Source organism: Limulus polyphemus, unplaced genomic scaffold (assembly GCF_000517525.1).
Source record: "Limulus polyphemus unplaced genomic scaffold, Limulus_polyphemus-2.1.2 Scaffold504, whole genome shotgun sequence".
Classification (NCBI taxonomy): domain Eukaryota; kingdom Metazoa; phylum Arthropoda; class Merostomata; order Xiphosura; family Limulidae; genus Limulus; species Limulus polyphemus.
In genome coordinates, this window is record NW_013666114.1 from 278,584 (window position 1) to 294,642 (window position 16,059).

The window sequence follows — 16,059 nt, forward strand, 5'->3', positions numbered from 1 at the left end:
ATCCCATATCAATTATACCATTCCCACCAAAGCTTCGTCACCTTACAATATCCCATATCAATTATACCATTCCCACCAAAGCTTCGTCACCTTACAATATCCCATATCAATTATACCTTATCAAAACTTTAAATCCATGTTTCATTCTTAGTACCAGATTGCTTATGCTTCTAGTGTATAAAAGGTATTTTTTGTTTAATTTAAAAGAAAACGTTTCCGCTCATGTAACATCTTGTTTAAAACTATGTTTGTTAAAGAGTTTTTCAAATTATTTCTACATTACCAGTTCTTAATGCAAAGATAATTATTTATGCATTTCAGTGAAGAACATAAATATTTATTAGTTAGATGTTGCATTAAAGGTTTTTGTTTTCTTTTCCAAAGCATACAGCACAGAATAAAAACCAATAATGAAAATTCCAAGAACCTTAGAGTCATTTGCCACATCTGTTTTAAAAATAATCAACAACCGTTACTTCATTCGAACGTATAAATTATAAACTTTTCAACCAGTGATGCTATTTGGTGGTTAATTGATATTTTCACACTATATATTGCCTTAAGATAAATAGTTTTACACAATTTTTATAGATATAACTAAGTTCTAATTATAAGACTTCATGCCGAAATTAAATCGTTTACAATATTTTAATATAAGGCGCCAAAATTAGATAGCTTAACAGAATTGTTCAAACGATTATAAAAAAAACAGATATATATTAACGCTTTCTAGACTCAATCATTTTTAAATTTCTAAAGGATCAGATGAGGTTAGGCCATATATTCTTATCGTTTGGCGTATAAATTGTCCAAACACAAACTTAAACAACCAACTAAAGTTAGATACAAGCACGTTATTCGAAGTTCGTTTTTCTAATGGCAAAAATAAAACACGAAGTGGTTTTGTTTTTAAATTTTCAGCTTTTGAATAAAAGAATATGAATTACAAACCAGTTTGTTTTTCGTTTTTGTTTTTTAATAACTATACACGAACTGGTTCTCTTTTCGTTTTTCAGTTTTTAAATATGAGAACATAAAAATCGAACAAATTTTTGTTTCGTCTGCCATTTCTTTGTAGCTTGAGACTACTGTGATCTGAAGCTGAATCCACTTATACGCAAACGATTTTTGTGGTTAAATACGTTGAAATATGGTACGTCGTAATTTTATTTCTTTTCAAAAATATAGCCAATGATTAATGTTCGCCTACTAGATAGCTGTTAAAAACATTTAAGATTAATGTTATAAAATCCATTTTGGATTATATTTATAAAGACAAGTAAAATTCTGCTAATGTTGGTAGCCTACTTTACCGGAATCGTGTTTCTTTAACTGCTTATGATACTTTAAAATATGGTTGTGTTTGCTTTACGCCGGCAATAGAATAGGACTCTTTTAGAACAAGAAAGAAATTGGTCCATCTTTGTTTTGTTGGTTTCTCAACTTTATTTTATCATTCGGTTGATCTTAATATTTCATCCCATCCAGCTGCTGCACAACCATTTTCAAATATCCGATCAGTCTGCATGGATGCCAATGCATTAAAAATTGCCAGAAAATACACCTACTAATTTTGGAATAGAAGAAGAACAGAATGGAAAGGCAGGTATATTCATCGGAAACAATGGTGCAGATAACGTTTGAATAGTGAAGATGTTGAAACTGGTAATGTACCATCTACTTATTGATTTCAGAGAAATAAAGCAGAAATTCTCATTCAAAATTCCTTTTGAGGAGTGGAATATTTGGATAGTAAAAGTAAATACAGAAGAGGCAGAAGGTTAGCAGGTAGTTGGACTAAACTCTTTGTGCATACAATTGCTACAGATAATCCAGTGTGCTCTTTACCCTTTAAGAAAAGTTATACGGAAAAACAATTACTCTTTCTTTACTGGAAGAGCAGTTTTCATGTTTCCATGATATGTACAATGTGTTTTGAAAATAAAGAGTCAGAACAGGAAAAGTTAATGAAAGTCAAGATATCAACTCTGAGTCCATATACTGTTTTCAGGCATAAGAAAGGACTCACTAAAGGCAGACCAATAAGAAAGAAGGATCGTAGACTGGCAGTTGCTGAAGAGAATCAAATTGGCCTATGAAATGCATATTATCAGCGCTTAGTTGAAGTTCTTGAGCTTTTCTACTGGGCTGGTAGTACTTCAAGATTTGCAACAAAGATTGTAATGCAGGAAATTTCTTCCGTGAACAATATATCGGAAATATTACACAAAAACTGTACTCAAACACCTAATAACAATATATATTTTAAAAGCACCGTTGTGAACCAGTTTGGTTTTGAAAGATGAGTATAAGCATGTATCAATTCACCAACAGAAAACTGGATAAAAATTCTAAAGAAAAACTTTATGCACGAGAAAACACAAATGCGTCTGAGAAATTTATCAAGAGCAGTTTCAAAGAACGTTTACGTGAATACTGTCAAAAGACGGCCCCAGCAACCAAGAAACTACTGTCATCAACATTTAAGGTACAAGAAAAATTAGATCCACCTATAGAACATAAGTCTAAAGTCTGGGGCAGCAAGAAAATGGAAAAGCTCTATACCTCAACCCTTAACATACAATGTCCATAAGTATAAAGTCTGGGGCAGCAAGAAAAAGGGAAAAGCTCAACCCTCAACATACAAAACTTAAACCTAAGTGAAAGCATACCACCAATAACTCTGAACAACAGATAGCCTAAAATATAGAAAATTACACCCAATAGACACTGCATTGGAGAGAGAAAATCTGCATACCTCAATTAATTGTCCACATTTCCAACATCTTTCTAGTTGAACTTACTTAAGCTTCTTTATTTACTTCCCAGTGAACCAAAAATCAAGACATAGTTTCAAAAGTATAAACACGTGACACAGAAGTCTGTCAACTTATTATGGACGTTGCTAGACTTTTTGATGCCAGCCAGTGGCATGAGGGCAGAAAATTGTGGCTTCAGGCATACTGTAGGCCTGCTCCAGTGGATACAAACTGGAAGTTAAGGAGGAGTGAGACTGAAAGGTTTGTGGAATACTTTACTGTAATACAAGAAATAGTGAACAGAAAAACTTGCTCAAAGTGAACGTGTCCCCTAAAAGCATAATACATTATCAAGCAAGGCAAAGTGAACGTGTCCCCTAAAAGCATAATACATTATCAAGCAAGACAAAGTGAATGCATCCCCTAAAGCATAATACATTATCAAAAAAGGCAAAGTGAACGTGTCTCTTAAAAGCATAATACATTATCAAGCAAGGCAAAGTGAACGCGTCCCCTAAAGCATGACACATTATCAAGCAAGGCAAAGTGAACGTGTCCCCTAAAAGCATAATACATTATCAAGCAAAGAAAGTATGCTTGGGAAGATTTACTTGTGTACTTCTATCTATAATTTCCAATTATTCAAAATATAAAACATTATGTTAGGGGTAGTATTGACGTTAAATTAAAACTGTAATCACTATTTAATATACTGATAATATCAATTTACTACGTATCTGCTTTCCCTTATTTGTAGTGACAAGGGTCGGTACAGCTTCACTGCAGAAGAGCATTTTGTCGGTGGTAGGAGTGCAGCAATTCTAAGTGTTCAGCAGATTTATTTTTGTTTCGGTGTGCAATAAATGGTTGTTTTTGAAGAAATAATTTGTAATAGTGATAAAATTGTAACGTATTATTGTAATATGAATCTAACCTATATAAAAGCCATTGTGTGTCATGTTACGTCACGCTTGATTTCTGCTGATTTACCGAAATAGAAGGATTCAAAAATTTATCTAGACAGAATACTTCGATTACTGTCTGTCCATTACGATTTTAGTGACGGGTGTGCAAGGGAGCCGTGAGGGGTTGGTTCTGTGAAACTTTGTAAGTGTAGTGAGTGTTGGTACAATGAGCCTAAAGTGAAGACGTAGTGTGGGGCCACCCACGTTAGAGCCAAGTGCATAAAATCTATCATGAAAGTAAAAATACTGCTTCAATTTTATACTTAAATCGTTTCTAAATTAAGCTATTTTCTGTTATATCACCAACGTTTTTAATAATAAACAAATATCTTTGATCAACGGAGACTCTAAATTAAGAAATCAACAAATATTTTTCCAGTCATGTTGTCTGTATATACATTTCATTTTATACTTTCAGTACACAGACTAACAACAATATTAGGCTATGCTTTTGTTGCTAAGCCACATAAAAGCCATTCTTGGAACGTAGTGTTGCCAAAACGCACTGGCTTTTCTATATATTAGAAGTTGTTAATCTAAGTGATTTTTATCAATAATTATCCCATGAATACGTCACTTATTCATTTCATGAATGATTTTAATTTTGATTGGCGCACAAAGGAATTTACCGATGTTTGACTGCCTCGACTGCACTTTTCTGCCTCTTTGTTTCAGTTAGTTATGAAATGTGAGGTCATTTGTGACGGGCCATACGCTAGCATATAATATTATACACTGTATCTGATATTGGGTATGGAAAATGCTACTTTTATGCAATGATTTTGAATTGGACGGTCTGGATGTTTACGCAGGAGAATACGATTGTTTGGAGCTCAGAAATTTGTACAAGTCTCTCCATCTGTGCTGATCCTTAGTGTTCCATTTCTCATCTGAAAGAGAGAGAGAGAGACAGAGGACTTGAACCCCAAAATCATGTGGATGTTCTTGGGAGAAATTAAATTCAAATAGAACTGTGGGGGTGATTCGGTGTGACGGCTTTTTGAAAGTTAAAGTAAATTTAGTCAGTAGTTCTGATCGGCTGATTAATTTGAAAAAAAAAATGTGTATAATTTATTCTTTATAATATCTTTAACTGATGTTTTCCAGACAATAACAACAAGAAAAAGAACTTTCTACCATCCAATCATTTCAGTTGTATTTACATTTTACATAACAAGTGATATATTAGTTTATGTTGGACAACATATTGATTTGTTATTTTAAACGTACACCGTAGTTACATACATTTCGTGCAATAAAACTCATTTTTATTGTAACTTTTGAAATGAAAGCACAACATGTGGTGCAAGTGTGATAGATTGTCAACCCCATTTCGTACAATGAAACTCATTTTTATTGTTACTTTTGGAATGAAGGCACAACATGTGGTGCAAGTGTGATAGATTGTCAACTCCATTTCGTGCAATGAAACTAATTTTCATTATTACGTTTGGAATGAAGGTACAACATGTGGTGCAAGTGTGATAGATTGTCAACTCCATTTCGTGCAATGAAACTAATTTTCATTATTACGTTTGGAATGAAGGCACAACATGTGGTGCAAGTGTGATAGATTGTCAAGTCCATTTCGTGCAATGAAACTAATTTTTATTATTACGTTTGGAATGAAGGTACAACATGTGGTGCAAGTTTGATAGATTGTCAACTCCAGAAATTAAAACTATGAAAGAAAAGGATAGTGATGGAAGACTTGAACATATTTGACATTATATTTTTGCTGAATGCTACCTTCAAATTTAACAATATACAGTGTAATTTATAAAGTCGTGTAATTTATATTATCTAATGTACTACTGGATAGAAGTAATCTTATTTTATTTTTTAACATCATGGTTTTCTATTCTGAATTTTCAAGACACCAAGTGGGGTTTCGGGGCGCTGTCAAATAGTTTGGTTTGATTTTGAATTTCTCTTAAAGCTACACTAGAGCTATCTGCGCTACCAGTTCCTAATTAAGCTGTGCAAGACCAGAGGAAAGGCAGATAGTCATCACCACCCACCGCCAACTGTTGGGCTACTCTCTTACCAACGAATAGTAGGATTAACCATCACATTATAACGCCCCCACGGCTGAAAGGGATTTGAATCCGCGACCTTCAGATTGCGAGTCGAGCATCCTAACCACCTGGCTATGCCGGGCCCTGTCAAATAGAATAGGGACACGGACCCCGTGTATCAGTGCCTAGCGATACCTCTGTTTTTCAATTTGGGACATTTTAGTTGTAAATATAATTATTTCAATATATTCAGATACCATAATGTCAATTTAAAGAAATATCTCAATGATCAAATTGATAGACATTTATTTGCCTTTAATGAAACCTGTACCAGAGCAATGGCTTTGAAAAATTGATACAATATTATTTTATTTTATGGACTAAACTAAACAGTTTGTAATTTTCTGTTACGTTTTTGTATATATATGAAACAAAATCTTGAATACCAATGTTCTTTTTATTTGATTTTTTTCATAAATTGTATGTAATATTTTTATATATACCTATGCATTTCACCTATCAGAAATAAGTAAAATCAAGACTGTAAAATAATTACTTTGTCAGAAACTGAAAGATTATATTTGGTAATACCAAATGGTTTCATGTTTAGCCAAGATGGGTGGAAAAGAAACTTCTGTCACGTTAGATAAAGTGTCTGCTGTATTTCTTTTAACTTCTTCAAAGTCTCGGTCATTGTTGTTTGCTGCACTAAGTGAAAACAGCTTTAATCTTCTGTATAAAACGCACAGTAGATAAGGATAATAAAACTAACAATGTTGCCCAGAACGTTCTTAAAAGAGTTTCCACAGACAAGTGCAACATTTTCAAAGTCTTTATTGATAGTTTCAAAATTGAAACAGACTCTGCACATGCAGCTGAAATAGTGGATATCGAAAAATTGAAAACAGAAAAAGTAAAATTGAACTATAGTATTTTCCATTACTGAAAAGCTGAAAATGAAAAAACAAAAAAAGACAGTTCGTTTTTCAGCTTCTGAAAAACGAACAACAGATTGGTTGGCTATTTATTATTCAAAAACTAAAAAAATTATAAAAGAACCAATTAGTTTTACAGAAGCTGAAAAAGAAACTGGTTCCTTATTCATGTTCTTATATTTCAAAACTCAAAAAAAAAAGAAAAAGAACACGTTCGTGTTTCGGTATTAAAAAAAAAAAACGAATAACAAAAAAGTTAGTTTTTATTTATTTAGAAAACGAACAGTGAACTTGATCTTACTTCGATCTTCCATTTCTAACAACAGGTTCTCTTAGTGTTTGAAATTATATCCAAACGCTCCAGTTTTTTTTTTTTTTTGTTGTGCTTATAGACCCATATATTATTCATTATTAGTTTATATTCAGTGGTACAGACTTTGAAAAACAACATGAAATAATTTATCAAATGACACAAAGGGTTTCTTTGATGATAAAAGAAACGTCCATTGGATCGAATACTTATATAACGCATGCAAACTAAAAGACATTAATGAATATTTTCACCACTACGTACACAAAGGTATATAAATTTACCTTCTTACTGTAAACAAGTAATTACTTCTATATATCGCAGATGGGTATAGCATTAACACATCCGAACTTACAATTCGGATATCTTAAAGAGAACTAATTGGACATGCTAATAACTATATATATTATTAAAACAGAGTAGCGGAGTTTTAGGTAAAATTATTAAACGTAGAAAGTTTAGTGAGTTTTAGGACAATGTCATTAGCCGAGTACGTTAAAATCGATTCAAATAAGTGGATATACTGAAAAAAAAAAAAACAAATCCTAGAATGAACTCGAAGGTGAAGCTGAATATTGAAATTTTCAGCCTGCATGGCACCTTAAGGGCATGTGGCTTAAATAGTCAGGTCAGAGATCTCTAGGATCTAGGTATAACTGTAATTAATTTTGTACTACTGACCAGTGAAAAGGCAGCCACACACCAGCATCCGCCGCCGTTTAGGCTTTGTACGGTTCCTTGAACTAATTAATATGATTGACTTTTAATTTTATAACACGTCCAAAGCTAAAAATACGAAATTTATCCAACAAACTTACAGCTCGAACCTCGGAACCTTCGATCAGCTGCGAAATATTGATATATGAGTATATTTTAATTATAGAAAAGCTAACGTAGTCAATGATTATTTCAGGACAAATTTCCGATGTATTTAAATGAAATACTTAAAATAAAATTACACCGTCCTTCTGATGTTTTGGAGAATGAAAAAAAAATCATGTTAGAAGATGATTCTCTACTCCATGTAATATATCTATGAAATGAATTTAACCTACCATGCGATCCTTGTGTTTTTGTTGAACCGGTGTACTTCTGCTCGAGGATGAACCACTCCTACTGATAGGCAGCTCTCTCTTCAGCCCGTTTTCATGAGGCTGTCCATTTGGGGATACAGAGTCCTAAATAAAAATTCGTTCCAACACAACAGAGTAGTATCAGTCATATTTACTATTAAACATATCATGTAGTCATGGCATATTTGGCTGAAATTATGAAAAATCAATCTTGAGTTTTAATTTAACAACAACATCTATTAACATAATCTACTTGATCAAATAAAAAAAAAATTCTTATTTCATTGGATAAATACATTGTGTGTATATTCAACAACCTTAGCATTATTGGGCACAAATACTACCAAATAAAGTCAACAATCCTGATAATACAGTGTGTTTCTATTTCCCAACATTCGTACTTAAATAAACAATCTCCCAAATACGATAAACATTATTAACTTCACTGATGACGATACTCATTATCACAATTTCATCGGTTAATATATTTTCAAAATATGTTCGACATCGTTTCATTGGGTGTATCTATTTTATTATTTAAGTATCGACATCTACAGCAGCGTGTATTAATTAAAGATACTAACTTCATTGGCCATATCAACAACCAAGTCTTGGTCACTTTTTTCGTCGTCACTGGTCTGAAATTACAAATTCATAGTATGATTAATTTTTAAGAGATAATTATATTCTCTTCACACAGATGTTTTAACGAAACGTGAAACTTACACAGGTGTCTTCCTGATCTTAATAATTACATTCTCTTCACACAGATGTTTTAATGAAACGTGAAACTTACACAAGTGTCTTCCTAATCTTAATAATTATATTCTCTTAATACAGATGTTTTAAGGAAACGTGAAACTTACACAAGTGTCTTCCTAATCTTAATAATTATATTCTCTTAATACAGATGTTTTAAGGAAACGTGAAACTTACACGAGTGTCTTCCTAATCTTAATAATTATATTCTCTTAATACAGATGTTTTAAGAAAACGTGAAACTTACACGAGTGTCTTCGTAATCTTGATAATTACATTCTCTTCACACAGATGTTTTAACGAAACGTGAAACTAACACAAGTGTCTTCCTAATCTTAATAATTTTATTCCCTTTTCAGTACACACTATTTATCGTCTAATTACTTGTAAAAATGTTTGCAAAAAAATAGCTTGCTGAATTAATTGTATAAAAAACCCGGGGGTGGGAGGCTAAATATCTGGAAAGGTTATATGCCAGTTCTCATTATATCTGAAAGACGAGTGCGCAACAAGCACACTACTGTGCACCCAAAAATATCTTAATGTACTCTACTTAAAATTTATAATTTGGTACAAAATATTTTATGTCCGATCAGTGTTGTCACTAAAATTATTTGACATCACTGTGTACTTTTTACTTGTCTTTGAGAAACAGATAGCTACTGAACGTATTCAATCGTTTTATAAGGTTAAGGTCACTTTATACGATGGTATAGGTCAGCCTCTTTGCTGGAACTTGTTCTAGTCTTTAACGTAAAAACAAATATCTATGGGTTGTTTTCAGATACATACTTTGCATATTGTTCTCATAATGTGATTTATATTGATATATACAATTAACAATAAATAAGTCGTAATAGGTTTTCCTTACAAAACATTTGGAAATTAAAAATGGAAATAAAAAATATTAGTATGTATATATTATGAAAGAGGACCTAAAGTAAAGTGGATGTAACTTGAACTTGTATACATAAAGAAGGCTAACATACGGAGTACAGAATTTCATTTAGATGAGGAGTCACTACTACGTTGTAAAATATTTCGTATAAAGCAAAGACCAGATTCAGAGAAGTACAAGTTTTACTGCCTCTCGGTGGCTCAGCGGTAAGTATGGGGAGCTTAAACCGCTAAAATCGGGTTTGGATACTCGCGGTGGAAAGAGTACAAGATAGCTCATTGTATAGCTTTGTGCTTAAGAACAAACACACAAAATTTTATTAAAATTCTCCGAATAAAACTCAGTTCAATCTCTGATTCGTTTATATTATACACATTGCCTGAGTGACCTCAGACTTGTTGCTTAATAGTAAATCAAGACACATGGTAATGTGTCTTGCGGCCAAAACAACTTGCAGGACACAGTTTCTGTAGCTCAGACTACCACATATTATTAGTGAATGTATTCTACTGGAACCTTACTTCACATACCAAATTTCAATGTAATTAAGAAATACACGAGATATAAAATCTCCAATTTTGATTGAAGTTCTTCCTTTTTTTATTTGACAGAAAAACATATTTAACTTTCATGGATATCTTTTTCAAATTTCTTACACTGATAGTTCTTTACAACCCAGAATTAGGTATCAAATTTGGTCTAACTATAAGCCACATGTGCAAAGTTATTCAACAAAAAACCGCTCAATTTTGACCAAAAGTTTTGCTCACGCCTACATAAAAAGTCACGTGAGCTATTTAAGAGTAAAGGTGGACAGTTTTTAGGTATTCATCATTCGGATTAAAGACAGCTTATTTAAAGGAGCAAAACTATAGGGTGAAAGCACGTGCAGATACATAAGTATTGGTTACATTAGGCAAACTCAATTAGCAGTTTCTAGCTCAAGATTTTAAAAGAATCATATGGATGGATAGTTATTATTCATTATTCATTGCCAACTTTTAAGTACAAATTTATTAAGTTTTATGAAATTCTCCTATTTAAAGAGCGTTTAGCAATTAGATTAAACAATAATGCTTGATACGGCTGTACCGAGTGCATGCGGGTGATGACAAGAAACTGTTAATCTAGTTTCCATGGCGTTACTATATATGAAATTATTAACACTGTTTCAGAGAGGAAAAGCTGCAACCATATATTTCAAGAATCTGGTAAGTTCTGTAAAATAAAGGACTGTTCTAAATAATACGGTTGCGATCCTAAAACTAATGTTGGTCACTATCGAGTGTTACTTTTTTACTTGGTGGCTTGCTGGTGTGTACTGACAAAAAGTCATTATATCTAATAAAGAACATCTTAGGTGTGAAAAAAGGTGCGGCCAAAAAGGGATTGAGCGTGCGACTTAAAGGAATGAAATCCGAAACTGATTGGTACACTTTTAGCATTGATGTAAAATTTTTATCAATGCTATAAGTGTAGCTTCCAGTTTGGCCGCTCCGTTTTTTTTTCACACCTAAGGTGTTTTGATTATAATGAATATATACGTGAAGATACTACAAACAAGTATGCTAAAACTAAATGTAAAAACTATTATATACAAAGTAACATGAAATAGCTATAAAAAAAATTAAAAACGTCTTTCCTAAACTTACTCGGTCGACTTTGTCTTCTCGCCTTCGTTTCATTTCGGGTGAACGGTTTCTCTGCTTTTCGTGTGGTGACAAAGAGATCCTCTGGAAAGAAATTGAGTCGACCATGTAGGTTATGTGTACGTTATGGGTATGATGCAGAAGCAAGAAGGTTAGTAACACATTATTTAATCAGTGTGATGTCCTACTTTAGTAACAAATAAACATGTTTTGCTATTTTCTGTTAACTGGACTCATTGATTATCTTAGTAATCACATCTCGACAAATGAATGAAATCTCTCTCATTATATATAGATTTTGAAAAATGATGAAATAAAAACTTTAAATATTAAAAATATAAACATTTACAGGAAAGAAATGCAAAGAAAAACATGTTTTCTAAGCCTTAAGTAGTTGAACATCGAACAATCGTTTTACCAGTAAACAACTAACCACTAGGATTGATCTTTTTACCGGTAAACAACTAGTAGTTTACCGGTAAAAAGATCAATCCTAGTGGATAGTAGTTTACCGGTAAAACGATCAATCCTAGTGGCTAGTTGTTTACTGGTAAAAAAATCAATCCTAGTGGCTAGTAGTTTACCGGTAAAACGTTTCATCCTAGTGGCTATCCACTAGGATTGATCGTTTTACCGGTAAACTATTAGCCAATAGGATTGATCTTTTTACCGGTAAACAACTAGTCACTAGGATTGATCTATTTTACCGGTAAACAACTATCCACTAGGATTAACTGTTTTACCAGTAAACAACTATCCACTAGGATTGATCTTTTTACCGGTAAACTACTATCCACTAGGATTTATCTTTTTACTGGTAAACTATTAGCCAATAGGATTGATCTTTTTACCGGTAAACAACTAGCCACTGGTGTTAACCGTTTTACCAGTAAACAACTAGCCACTAGGATTGATCTTTTTACCGGTAAACTACTAGCCACTAGGGTTGAATTATTTACCGGTAAACAACTAGCCACTAGGATTGATCGTTTTACCGGTAAACAACTAGTCACTAGGATTGATCATTTTACTGGTAAACAACTAGTCACTAGGATTGATCTTTTTTTACTGGTAAATAACTAGCCACTAGGATTGAATCTTTTACCGGTAAACTTGGAGATTATTGGAACCAACCTTTCAATTTTTTAGATACATTAAAACGTTCTGTTTAGAGTGTACGTAAATATACCAGGACATTCTTTCGAGTTTAGAGTGTCCGTAAATACACCAAAACATTCTGCTGAGATTACATTGTACGCTGCTTATTTACAAGCACAATATACAAATAATGTTTTTAAACATTTAGTTAAAAATGAAAAGATGTTGATTACATTCCAGTATTAGGTTTACTGTGTAGTCTCTTAACTACAAATTCTAAAAAAATATTATATCTCCTTAATAAACAAGCTAGAGTTGGACAGTTGTTGAAAACATTCGTGGGTTAAGTTTACAGTGTACGCTTTAATATAACCCCCCGAAATGACGTTTTAAACAAACATTACTTAAAACTTTTGTAAGACAAACTCTAGAAATGATATGGCTTCCAGATTATCCAAAATAAGCATGTATTTTTACAAACGTTATGTTTGTAATTTATTGAAGTGCATAGCTCAGTGGTAAAGCACTGGTCTTGTTAGCCAGAGGTTCTCGACTCAAGTCTCGAAATCAATCTTCACTTGTTAGCTTTTTCATTTAAAATTAAAATGATGGGAAATTAATAAAATTATTTGACAATTTTTGAAATTGTTGTATATAACTTAGGAAAACGTAAATCTATTCTTTATTTTGATTTCAAAGTAAAAAAATATGATACTATTATTTCAAGATGAATATTTTATCACGTATCCTAGAAACGTGATTATTAGTCATGATTCAGGTTATTGTAGGTTTTTAAAACAATACAAAATTGGAGATTGTACTTATGAGCAGTTTCAAGCAATATTAGAAGCATCTGTTACGGCTTCCAGAAATACTGTCTCCGCTACCAGTTTGTACACAGTCTGATGACCAAGACTATTCATTATTGACCGATACCGCTATTTCTACTATAATAATATTCTGCGAAACACGGGGAGGTCAATCTTGAGACAATGTCAACAAATCCTCTGGTTCACTTAGGTGTTTGCTTCCACGACCATAATTTAGATTAAAGACATAAACGTTTGGGCCTACATGGGCAGAATGGGGAGTACCTAACAGGTATGTAATCGGATGAAACTGAATACATCTCGTTCTATCGATACTGTTTTCATGAAAGTAGTCGTGGCTTTAGAGATGTGGCTACATTCGTGTGAAGCTTTAGCTTTCATTAACTTCAAATCCTTCTTATGCTGTGGTTGCTTGACCCACTCCTGTTACAACAAGTGACCCACTCCTGGTACAACAAGTGACCCACTCCTGGTACAACAAGTGACCCACTTCTGGTACAACAAGTGACCCACTCCTGGCACAACAAGTGACCCACTCCTGGTACAAGAAGTGACCCACTTCTGGTACAACAAGTGACCCACTCCTAGTACAACAAATGACCCACTCCTAGTACAACAAGTGACCCACTCCTGGTACAAGAAGTGACCCACTTCTGGTACAAGAAGTGACCCACTCCTGGTACAACAAGTGACCCACTCCTGGTACAACAAGTGACCCACTCCTGGTACAACAAGTGACCCACTCCTGGTACAAGAAGACTAATTTGTTGGTTTGCTAGTTCTTCTGAATGCCTTTAAAGTTAATTCGGGTGAAAATAATAGTAATGAGTAAATGACGTAAATAAAATTGACAATCATTACACTTCACTACCTTCATCTAGTTTACTCCATTACTATCATTGTTCAACACGCAACAGATGATATAGGTAGCACCATTACTATCACTGTTCAACACGCAACTGATGATATAGATAGCACCATTACTCACATTGTTCAACACGCAACAGATGATATAGATAACACAATTACTATCCTTGTTCAACACGCAACAGATGATATAGATAGCACCATTATTATCATTGTTCAACACGCAACTGATGATATAGATAACACTATTACTATCATTGTTCAACACGCAACTGATGATATAGATAACACTATTACTATCATTGTTCAACACGCAACTGATCATATACATAGCACCATTACTATCATTGTTCAACACGCAACTGATCATATAGATAACACCAAAGCCATTACTATGTCTGTTGTATCTAAGCTGGCCCGATGAGCCTTGGTATTGTGTAAAAATCTTTGTTGGATATATCTTTTGGATATAGCAGATATAGTGTGGTCAACATATTATTACATATTCTTCTTTGCTTTAACTCATAATTTATAAGAATTTTGTAACTTAGTATTCAATTTGCAGATAACGCCGTTGCTTTATTTCCACGATAAAAAAAACAGTGACACTTTTCTCTAGTCGTACATTTACCACTGTGTTATTGCATTTTTCTATGGTCGGGAATTCACAGTGAATCAAATATATAGGTGCTAAACATAACACTCGTGGCGTCACTGGTCGCATCTACAGTAGCACGCTACTGTAAACATGTCATCCGTGGCGTCACGGGTCGCATCTACAGCAACACGCCACTGTTAACATATCACCCGTGGCGTTACGGCCTGCATCCACAACACCACGACACTGTATGAGGCACGAGTACCTTTTTGTATGATACTCAGGTTTAATTATAGTGTTTCAGTAAAAGTTTTCTAAGGTTATAAATACAGTCTATTTTTCTAATAGATTTTACCTTAAATGGAATTCAGAAAGATGGATTATAAATTTTATAACCATGTTTATTTATTTCTAATCTGATTCTTCGCTTTACCTTACATATATTTTAATATAGATTCTTGTTAATCTTGTTTTATTGTCTGAAAATATTATTTGTATGAGTTGTACTTTGGAACAACACGTGTATGAAAAAAGAACGAAGTCGTTCCCAAAACAAAAACATAAAATTAGGAATAGTAAATAATTGGTGATGTGGAAAATCCATACAAAATAAAGAATATAACATTTTCGAGTGTTATTGAGCTGTTTATTTCCATCTATTCGATAAAAAATATATACATATTAAAAAAATGATTCGGCAACAGCTATTAAAAAAATTCATCGTAGAGAACAAGGTATTATAAGAAAAGTGGAGAAATGATTTTTTATCGACCCACTGGGAAGGGTAAAAAAAAGTAATGACGTGATTTTTTCTATATAGAAGAGAGATGGGACACAAATGCTAAACCTACCAATGTTGAGTCTGATTCAGGCGAATAACAACCATAAAGGAAAACATTAGCGGAATCAAAATCAATGGAACCATTGTAAGTGTAGGCAAACTACGTTTCACATTTATCATGAGGTTGATCTGATGGAAAACGACAAAATAATTTCTTTCCTCTCGTTTGTTGAAACACTGGCGAATCTAATAGCCACAAAATCGATGCACATAAAAGCGAAAACTTAGAAAAAAAATACATTTCTGTATCCTATTTTTTACACATCTGTGTGATATCAGTGATAACGAGTACCAGTACAGCAAAATCAATAATATAAAAAATTTCCACAACAAAAACAAGAATCTGAATGCGAGAAACGTAATAACCAAAAACAGAATCTGAATTTTAAGTAGCAAGTTTTTCTTGATAGTTTGGGTTTAATGATAATTAGATAAACACTGTGAGGTAGCTAGATATGC

At 33.1% G+C, this 16,059-nt stretch overlaps 1 protein-coding gene across 2 annotated transcripts in view; it reads right to left on the minus strand.

Moving 5' to 3' along the window:
• The window catches only part of LOC106458719 (transducin-like enhancer protein 4), an 80,479-nt gene that overhangs the window by 13,209 nt on the left and 51,211 nt on the right, over positions 1–16,059 (minus strand). For both annotated transcript variants that reach the window (XM_022384988.1, XM_022384987.1), the window contains exons 9-11: positions 11,370–11,450; positions 8,645–8,698; positions 8,043–8,165 (exon numbers count right to left, since the gene is read on the minus strand). In XM_022384988.1, coding sequence (XP_022240696.1) covers positions 8,043–8,165; positions 8,645–8,698; positions 11,370–11,450 — 258 coding nt within the window. The remainder of the gene's footprint in view (positions 1–8,042; positions 8,166–8,644; positions 8,699–11,369; positions 11,451–16,059) is intronic.